An 11,376-nucleotide genomic window follows, 5' to 3' on the forward strand; every position below is an offset into this window, starting at 1 on the left:
TTATGCTTTATAAACCACACTATACATTCCAGTTTCATCACTTGTCTCAACATTAATGTCTACAGTTTCTGAGTAAAAGTCTTGATCATCAGGATGACTGTAGTGATCTTCAATTACGGTATTTGTGTTGATTTCTTCATAGATGTGGCTAAAGGAGTTGTGTCCATCAATATGTATTGTGTCTGCTTCATTTACGTCATCTACAATATACGCATTTGTGTTAGGACGGCTGTTGAGTTTATTTGTGGATCTTCTGCTATAGATGAAGTAAATGACAGCTAGGATGAGTAGAATAAGAAGGAATGCGGTTGATATGATTGAAAATGTGGTCAGTGGGGTTGAGTTTGGGTCTGATTTTGATGTTTTGGTGGTAGATTCTTTGAAGCTTTGAATTTGGTTTGTAGGGCCTGGATTTGAGGGACTTGGTATCTTGTGACTCATTTGATTGACATTTCCAACATAATCTCCATATTCTTCTGATCCAGGATGTATAATTGAACCATTTTGACACATTTGCTCTGCAAGTTTCATCAATTCTTGCTTCTTTTGACTTGATTTTCCATCTCTAGATATGCAGTCATTGCCATTAAGATCCAAATATTCATAAACAAATGAATCCCTAAATGCTGTCAAGTCAATTGCTTTAATTTTGTTGGAATTTAGCAAAATAATCTTTAAACTTGACAAATTTCTGAATAAATTTGGACCCAAAATTTCAATGTCATTGTAGCTTAAGTCCAAATGATATAACTGCTTAAAATTATTCAAATTTTTGGATGTAATTCGACTTAATTTTGACTTTTTGATGACTAAAAATTTTAGTTTTGGAAAAAATTTGTCAATTTGATGTGGAAAATAGAAAATTTCTTTATTTTGGGCTACAAATGCTTTTGTTGGCTTGACTGGAATGTTCAAAACATTAATCTCAGTTCCTTTACTGTAAATTGTCAATTTTGAGTCTACTGTGCAGGTGTGGATGTTGTTTTCACGTAGAAAACTGTCAATATGGTAATGACATGTGATGTTTGTGGGTTGTGCAGCAGCTGATGCAATCGGAAGTAGTGCTGAGATCCTAGAAGATGTTGGAAATTTTATGTTATATTTTACTATTTATTAAGATATGAATAAGTCGATAAATTAAATCAAAATATGTTTAAATCTTACAAAATAAGTATAATCCTCATTATGAAACTATATGCTGTGTTCTGCTTTAATACAAGCTTTTTATTGCTCACTTTTAGCTTAAATACAATACAAATGATTAATATGCAAAAAATATGATGTTTAAAATATACTTGAGTCACACAAACCGAGGCACTCGAAAGTGGGAATAACCGAGTTAACGGCAGTAGCGACGACATATTGTACGACAGGGTATACGTCAGAAGGGACGAGAGAGGGATCATGAGTTGGACAAGAAGTAGGGACGAAATCGGAGTCTAGAGGAAGCTCTCATCATAATTATCTCATAGTAGATTCTAAGTTGACCTGTACACCGTCGCATATGACTCAGTGCCTTCAATTTCTTCATTTACGTTAGTTTCGACGTAAAAATCTTCAATTTCCGGTGATCTTATTTCATTTGACTCGTAGTTAATTTCATCATAAACTGGTTCCAAATTGTAGACATTTTCTGATTTGCGTACGTCATTAGCATCCATAGATGAATGTCCCTTGGATGCCTCATGCCTTAATACTTCAGTATCATTTGTAGTTGATGATTTTCTATTGCAAATGATGTAAATTATCACAATAATGAGTAAGGTTGAGGCGATGATGATTAATATGTATAAAGTGTAATCCTTTGTGTTGGAATCAAGGTGATGTATCTTATCATCCACAGGAATTGACGAACATGCGATTTTTATTGATATTAAAAGTTTGGATACGTCTGCATCGTCAGTAGCTTTATCAGAAATGCATGCATTATTCTCAAGATTCAAGGTCATCATTCCATATGATTTAAAGGCATTATGATGAATAAATTTGATTCTGTTGCCTTTCAGGATTATATACAGAATTGTTACACCAAAATTGAACACATTTTCGTCCAAAATTTCAATTTTATTTTGACTCAAGTTGATATACTGCAGATATTTGAAGCCTTTAAGGTTTTGGGACTTAATCGTTTTTAAATTGGAATTCCTAATAGTTATGCTGTTTAATTTAGGAAATATGTCATCAATTCCTTTGGGAAAATAGAAAATATTCATATTATCAGCAACAAATGCTTCAATTCGTCCAGGATCTGTAACGTTAAGTGCTTTAACTTCCACATTTTCATCCTCAATTGTCAAGTTTTCATTAACATTGCACCAAAGTAATTCATTTGATATGTTGAAGGTAATGTCATCAGGTTTCTTGTGTTTGCATGTAAAGTTCATCATTAATGCTTCTGCTGAACAAATTAAGAATATAGCAATCAACCTGTAAAATTTGGAAATTAATTACTGTCCAAAATCAAGTACCAAATTGATATGTATCGTGGATTGGATGTGTCGATAATGACGTTAGGGTTCTCCCGAACTGACAGAAGCTATCAAAAGATAGAGCTGTCTACAGACATTCTCAAAGCGCGGCAATTGGCTCCCGTTCGACCCAGCCAAGAAGTAAGAAGAAGTAAGTAAGCTATGCTGACCTGTATTAGCTGATCTAGCTTGCTTTAGTCAGTATTTATGGATCATCATGAATTACAGTTAAGTAGTAAGTAGTAAGTAGTAAGTAGTAAGTAAGTAGTCCTAACAGGTATAAAAGATGCTCTCAAGAGCTTCTTTACTTGAGCTCTTGACAGCACCTCTTTGCCTGCAAACTTAGGATTCGAACCGACAATCCTTGAGTTATATCACCAAATATCAACCGTCATCATCCCTCATTATACCAAAAAGACAATAAACTCCTACAAAATAATAACTCACATATCAATAATGTCCATGGCTACTGTTATTTAATTCCTTTATTAATTAGTTTTTTTGTGTCCAAATACTTAATAACTTTTAATTGCAATATGCTTAAATATTTGAGTGTTTTAATGCAAAAAAATGAATAATAAGTACAGCAAACCTTATCAACTTAAGTCATGCTCATTCATAGAAGTTTGACATCATCTTTGGGGTCGTTTAATTATTACGTAACGCGAAAAATTGACTTTTTGATCCTCTGTTCCTCCTTTGCAGCTAAATCATCTGAAATTTTTTCAACCTTGAGTCGCGGAGTTCGCACCTTGATAGTGCGATAAATGGGAAGTATGAAACCATCAACGGAAGGAGGATCTAACAGCGTTACATAATAAGTGAACGGTCCCTAAAATGATGTCAAACTTCTGAATGATTGAGCTTAAAAATGTGTAACATGTTCACATAATACTAGCGTATTGTAGGCATTTTCCCACGAGAGACAGAGTTGGGAAGACTTTGAGAGCCCAGTTTACTTGACGCCTTTAGAAGCGTCTCCACAATGGAGTCCAAAAGAGTCTACCACTATCCGACGAAGTCAAACACAAGTGGAGTTCAAACCAAAGTCCGGACTTTTTGGACTTTTGAAGTCCGGACTCCAAAGTCCTGCCAACTCTGGTTCAAACTCCATTTTATTGAAGTCTGACTTCATTTTGGTCCGGACTCCACTATGGTCGGTCTTTGGAGTTCGATTGGAGTCCAATGAATAACGACACCCAAGTCAAGCCAACTCTGATCTGCAATAATACCAAACAATCGATATTTTTTTTAAAAAAAAATTATCTTTATTTTCAACAGAGCAGAACTTGAAGTCGACTCAGATTTTGTATGAAACAGTCGATTCCAGTTCAAAATTCAAGTCGAATTCGAGCTTGGATTTTTACAGGCAAATCACAGATTACAACTCTGCATGTAAGTATCCAGAGATGCTATAGACTATTCAACGCTGATTTAGATGACAGCATACGTTACATCCTCACTATTTGTGTCACTTTTTGGGATATTTTCAGCTGATTCAGCATAAAAATCATCATTTTGTGACTTATTGTATGAATTTGAGTCTTTGTTGATGCTTTCATATGATGCATAGATTCTGTTTGACTGTAGCTCGGCTAAGGATATCTGATGTGTGGGTTGATATGTTCTGGTTATGACATTTGGAACCAATTTTGGATGATTCTTAATGAAGGGTCTTAAAATGAGAATTGACAGTAAAATCCCGATTACAACAACAACAAAGTAAAGAATATCCAATTTTGTCTCAATTTTGCCTTCAAAATTCCTCAAATTTTCCTGCTGATTCTGAACCTCATCCTGCAGTTCCTTAATATGCAATGGATAATATGGACATGATACCTTAATTAAGTTAATTAATGTGTAGACTTTTGATCGATCATTAGCCATGCCTGATGTGCAGGAATTGTTCTTCATGTCCAAGTGTTGCAGACTTCGAGGCTGAAATGCAGTCGCGTGAATAAATTGAATTTTATTGTCATTAAGAATTATTTGTAAAATTGTATATCCATTATTGAATAATTTTGGTCCTAAAACTTGAATTTCATTGTGACTTAAGTCTAGATACTGCAAGTTCCTGAAGACTTTTAAGTCATTTGATGTCACTTCCTTTAATTTTGAATTTTTGATGACTAAATTTTGTAAATTTGGGAAATTTTCGTCAATTCCTCTAGGGAAATAATGAATATCCTTATGTTCAGCATTAAAGCTTATAATTGCTGATTTATCAATTTTGTCGGATGTAAAAATTGTCACATTTTTATCATAAATCTTTAAATTGTCAGCAACTTTGCAACAATTTGTCTCTCCTGTTGTGTTTGGATCTGATTTTGTGATGATGCAATTGTAGTTGATTGACTCAAATGTTGATGGTTTGGACATTAGGATGATGATCAGTCTGGAAAATTAAATTGAAGAGATGAATAGAAATTTAAAGTTTGTTACAAATTAGAGTCTGATCCATACTTGATGCTGGATATTTGACCATTTAATAGAATTATTACTTACAATTTAAGCATTTTTTCCATTTTTAACAACCTTTTTAATAAAAATTAATAATTTGTTGGAAGAAATGTATCTATCAATGTGAATCAGACACAATAGCGGCTTGTCCAATATGAAAGTAGATTTTATACGACAAATAAGTCATCATAATGTTTAAATCATCACAAGTCCTCATGTCAATATCATGCTATTAATAATGGTCTTGAAATAACGGTCATTCGATTGCGAAGAAGCAGTGATGAATGCTTTTACAGCTGTACATGACAAAAAACACACGATGAAATTGGATACAAAATAATGAACAAATTGCTGACAATAGCAATTATGATTAAAATTGCAAAATAATTCATTTTTTATTCATAATTAAATTATATGAATTACAATAAGTCAATGGCGGGCAACCTTTTACTTTTCGCGACACACCTTGGATCAGAGTTGCCAAGATGGGCCCAAATTTGACAGCTATTAATAATGGTCTTGAAATCAAAAACCGTAAAATTCTTGAAAATTTAAAAGTTTTTCCTTCAACCCTGGTTGTAGGCCTTGACTGGTTCCGTCTATGTCTTACGGTTCATTTCATGTGCCGCGTCATAATGGTTGCTCACCATTATATAAGGCATAGAAAAATTAAATAATATTTAAAATGTCAAAATTGAATTTCTGGTTCGTAATAAGTAATAAGTAAAATAATGCTGATTCTTTTTAACAAAATTAAGCAGATCCACAGATTTTTTAGGGATAGTTTAATTATTACGTAACGCTCTAGAGGAAGGGAATAAGCTGTGATATTCTTACTCTTAAAACGACGACTTAAAAGTCGACCTTATGACGACCAAGGCATTGACACACGCTTAATCTGGATGATACATTGTATGGGTCGGATGAATAGTTTCATTGCCTTGATGACGAGTCCAGATCATCTGGCAAATACTAAGGATGCCGTTGAATTCATGGATTTTGTGGAATCCATAGAAAAATTTATGGAAATCATGGAATTTAGGGATTTTTTGATGGAATCAATGGGATCCATGGAAATTATGGATTAATTCGAGGAATCCATGGATTTTAACAATATAAATCCATAATTCCTTCTATTAGAATCCATGGATTCCATGAATTAATCCTTAATTTCCATGGATCCCAGATTCAGACACAACATTAAGATTTTTGTATAAATTATAAATTTGACTTATAAACCTCAGCATAAGTTTGACTGTCATTTCCATTGTCTTCATCATTGTTGACAACTTCCGCCTTAACTTCCGCATAAAAGTCTTCATCTTGTACAGCAATTTCAACTTTTTGATCATCTAATTCATATTTTATTTCCTCATATGATACTTGTTGCTGATAAATATTTTCTGGGACATTCACATGAGTTTCATCATGGACAGCATCATGCTGTGTCTCGTCATTCTTACGTCCATCCAAATTTGACACATCATTTTGTGACTTTCTCGTACATATTAAGTAGATGATGATTATAATGAGGATGATAATGCTCAGGACATTGAGTGCAAATAACATTGAGTTACTCAGCCAAATTTGATGTTTTTCATCGGTGACTTTATGTTGATGACTTAATGTGTTGATTTGAGGATTTGTCAAATTGAATGATGTGCTGTAAGCTTGTTGATGTAAATTTATCGGGGCATTAAATGGTGAGTAGGCTGAAATCATACTTGGTAAGTTTTGAGTAAGGAATTGTTGAATTTGCTGATTCTGATGCCAAGAGGAGTTGATCTGTTCTGATTGACGTTGAATTGTATTTTCGATGGATATTGATTCACTTGGAGGAACAATGTGATTGGACTGGTTTATGGCGTTGATGACCGAAGGTCTATTTGAACATTTATGACCATTTTTCATACTATTTATGAGACTCATAGCATCATTTTCGCCTTTAACTACTTCCGATATGCAGGCGTTATTTCGTAGATCCAAATATTTATAATGTTCGGAACTAATAAATGCATCTGGATGTATAAATTGAATTTTATTGTTATTTAATATGATGTAAATCAAGCTCGTACATTTCCTGAACAATTCACCTTCCAGAATCTCAATTTGATTGTTGCTTAAGTCCAAATATTGCAATGATTCATATTTTACCAAACTATATGCTGTAATGTGCTTCAATCCTGAATTTTTGATGGTTATGTATTGTAAGGTTTGATCCAATTTTGTAATTCTGTGTGGAAAATAAATGAAATTCTTCTTTTCAGCCACAAAACATTCAGTGCTTTGTCCTTGTTGAACATTCGATGGAATCAGAACATCATTTTCATTGTAAATTGTCAAAAATCCAGAAGCGTTGCAGCAATTGTGTTTGTATGAATTTATGACTTCATGTCTTATGCCCATAAATTCACAATTGAAATAAATTTCTTCACATTTTGTTAGCCGTGTCAGCATCAATATTGCAATTCTAAGGAATATTAAATATTTTATTAAAAATCTATTAAAATTAGTCATACGTGGGTAGCAGTAAGGCTACCCAAAGTTTAGGTTTTGATGAATTTTTAAGACTGAGACACCAAGACACTAAGACACAGAACACAAAACCACAAAGCCATCATTCAGACACAAAGATAACAAGACACAAAGACACCAAGGCACAAAGACACCAAGACACAAAGACACCAAGACACAAAGGCACCAAGACACAGAGACACCAGCTTTATTTTACAATATGGACTACATTATAGCCTGACTTTAGAGTCCTGTTGAATCCAACCCCAATAGTTGTACCAATTTTAGACAAGCAAGTCATAGTCTCGGTCTTAATCATCCACACAACTAGTCATATAATAACCTGTCTACTCAGTAGTATGTCAAAAATACTTACAGTATATACTTCATGCTTAATATGCTTCTTGTAAGCATATTGATGGTTAATAACAGAAAAAAAACTAAATTGATACTTTTGGTATCCAAATTAAATATGAAATGTGATGCTCTAATTTTTTGTTATTTAAATCAAGTATGGGACCGTTACTAAGAACGTTCCGTAATTAGTGATGTTATTCATAGTCAGGGACGTAGTCAGGGGTGGCCATTGGCCACTACCGAGAAATAAAAAAACCGTACATTTTGTAAAGTATTTTTCCAAAATTTTTTTCATCACACCCGAGGGACATTCAACCTCAATGAATCCCTCCCCTGGGCTACACCCCTGAAAACAACATGATGAGAAAAATCATAAAAATGACTAATTTAGTAAATTTTATTTATAAAATGCTGGAGAATCACTTAATTATTTACTTCGCTGGTCGTACTGCTCATTTGTGATTCATGACATGACCTCCCACCTGAAGCCACCTGAAGCTGGTCTTGGTCATCGTTGGTTGATTCAGCTCGGTTCTTCCTTTTGGTTTCTTAGCTTGCTGTTTGACCCTTAACGCACCCTGAATAAACCAGAGCCTCGTTTGACTCCGGTCACTATGCGGTTTGGATTAACGGTCTCAAGCACCGCGTGAAGACAGTGGGAAAATCACACACGCCGTACAAATGTTGGTAAAGCAAGAATGGCATTAGCTTTGAGTCAAATTGAGGGAGGCCATGGATCACACTTGATATGAACGGCCAGCGAAGGACACAATATTATTAAAGCAATTCATTAAGCCCAGGCTGAGAAACTCCGTGGTAGCACAGCGGATATCATACAAATACCGCCGATACCGCCTAGTTTCTCAGCCTGGCATTAAGCTATATTAATAAAATGCATTATAATAAATCTTCTATAGATTTATACAATGCTGTATATGACTGTGGATCTTCATTGTCCTCAGATTTTATATAAGTTTCAGCATAAAAGTCCTCATCTGTGTCATCCTGACGACATGTAGCTTGAGATTCATAATTGATTTCTTCATAAGTTGCTTCCGATTCGTGAACATGTTCAGGTTTCAGTATATCCAAATTAATTTGGGTTTCGTGGCTGTCATCTACTTGATGAGGAATACGAAGTCTCTTATAGGTCATGTATGAGGCAGTTCCAAGAAGTGTCAGGATCAGGAAAGTACAGCATCCATACAGAAAATAGGCAATTTTACCTGATTGGTCATTAAGGTCTTGTTCCAGCTTCAAGATAGTCATGGATTGATTCCGATTTATAATTTCTAATTTTGACATGTTCTGCCTTAATTGCCTGACTACATCAAATGGACATAAATATAGAATTTCAGTAATCAGCTCGTCCACATGCTCTGCTGTCTCCGCCAACTTATCTACACAAGTGTTGATCCGGACATCCAAATAAGTGTAAATTGATGACACAAATGCTGTTGGATGGACATAATGAAGCTTGTTGTTGCTGAGAATGATGAACCTTAATGCGGAATTGCTGAAAACTTTATCATCAAGTACTTCCAGTTCGTTGTTGCTTAAGTCGATGTATTTTAAGGATGTAAAGTCAGACAGATCTGTCGACGTAACTTCTTTGAGGCTTGAATTCCTGATGACCAAAATCATTAAATTTAGGAAAAATTTGTGGAAATTTGTTGGAAAATAATTAATTTTTTTATCCTCTGCTGTAAAGCCTGTCACATGTCCTATGTCATTCACGTTTGTGACATCAATTTTCATATTTTTTGCTGTTATTTGAATATTTTCAATCACATTGCAGGCGTTGATGTTTCCTGCATGTTGCATGATGATGTCCATTGAATTTTTAATTTCACATGAAAATTTTATCGTCTTTGTGTGGATGAAATGATGAGGAATGAACAAGTATAACCTTGTAAAGAATTAGAGAAGATTATTGGTAATTTTTTATATTTTAACTCGAATAGCACAAGTCGGATGAATCCGAAGCTGGCACTTAGTCAGAGTCTTGTCAGCCTGGAGTCAGATTCAGGGGTGCTTTCAGTTCCCCTAACCACCTAACACTCCTAAACTTTGTTCTAACCTTAAATTTGATCTTTGTATTTTTGATAGATTAATAAAGTGGTTGGCAGCCATTTGGGTTAGTTCAGCATATTCCACAATCAATGGATTCCACAAATTTCACAGGATCAACGAATTCTGTAAATTAATCCATTGAATCCATGGATTCCATGATAAATTCCATAGAATCCATGGATTCCATAGTTTCTGCCTGATGATCCGAACTCTTACCATTTACCAGCGACACACTAGTGTATCATCGAAATCCCATGAACCGTATGCCATATGTGACTTTGATCAAGGCTTATCACCAAGGTGTGCCGCGAAAAATTAAATGCTTTTCCACAACTGGATTAATTGATCAAAAATCCAAAGATAAAATTGAAGACGTAGGGAGTGGTAGGAGGTTAGAGGAACTGAATGCAACCCTGAATCTGACTACAGACCGATAGGAGTGTTACTTGATACCAGATTCGATTTGTTCTATTCTGACAACAATTTTGACACTTACAAAGTTAATATGCACTTCATTTTGTTATTAAGTTTAAAGTAAACTTATAAGGTTGGACGTAAAGTTTTAATTTATATAGAACTTTTTAGAGCAAATGTCACACAAATGATTCAATGGCAAAAACATCATGTGCAATCTTGATGGGATATTTTGTGGGAATTTTTTTGTCAGTTGATTCCTGCACATGATTAATAGAATGACAGTTAGAAATTATGAGTACATCTTTTAGTGCTGGATTTCGACTGATCATTGCTGACTAGGTCACATGAAGGTAGAATAGAATATAATGTTGGGTTTGCTTATAGCAACGGCACTGCGATCGATGATCTGTTGTACCATCCCAAATTCTCTACAAAATGCCTATGTCCTTGATGAAGCTAACAATGTCCAAATAGCGTTGTTTTGGTATGTCCTCAACAACCGCAAAGTCCGAATCAAAGTGTTTAACTCGCTGCATGCGTAAAGACCTGCATCTACAAAGAATGTGTATGATTGTTTCTTCATCCACACCACAAAACCTGCAATATTTGCTGTTAGTCAAATTTAATTTAAAAAGAAAACTATTGATACTCATATGTCCTGTTAAAGCACCAATTAAGATACTTAAGTCCCTTCTCGATAGCGAAAGGGTGTCCGACAATTTGTTCCTGTTTCTTGGACCAATCAGACTTTTAGCCGTCATAGCTCCTTCTGCTAGATTCCAAACACGAAAATGTTCCCTTTGCATCCATTCACGTATTTCTGATTTTAAAATACCAAAACTAAAGTGCACAGACTTTTCGTAGTCTTCTCTGCCTGCTGCTTCTTTAGCTAATTCATCTGCCATCTCATTTCCGTCAATTCCGCTATGTCCTGGTATCCATCTAAGGATGACTTCATTGTCTTGACCTAAAGCTGATAGATTAGTCACACAATCTAGTACTGTTTTAGATCTAACAATACAGTTGCTCAAGGACGATAAAGCAGAACGACTGTCCGTTAAAAAACATATCTTACCACCTTTCAAAT

The 11,376-nt window shown here is 34.7% G+C and overlaps 1 protein-coding gene across 1 annotated transcript; it reads right to left on the reverse strand.

Moving 5' to 3' along the window:
* LOC139096920 (toll-like receptor 6) lies at window positions 1-4,993 on the reverse strand. Its single transcript, XM_070648674.1, has 5 exons — window positions 4,974-4,993; window positions 3,919-4,863; window positions 1,495-2,427; window positions 423-1,072; window positions 1-200 (listed from the first exon to the last, which is right to left on the reverse strand). Exons 1-5 carry the CDS (start codon window positions 4,991-4,993, stop codon window positions 1-3), a joined length of 2,748 nt encoding a protein of 915 aa, XP_070504775.1.
* Window positions 4,994-11,376: the final 6,383 nt, after the last annotated feature.

This window comes from Chironomus tepperi, unplaced genomic scaffold (assembly GCF_022539635.2).
Source record: "Chironomus tepperi strain 1889 unplaced genomic scaffold, CSIRO-AGI_Ctep_v1 contig_409, whole genome shotgun sequence".
Taxonomy (NCBI): domain Eukaryota; kingdom Metazoa; phylum Arthropoda; class Insecta; order Diptera; family Chironomidae; genus Chironomus; species Chironomus tepperi.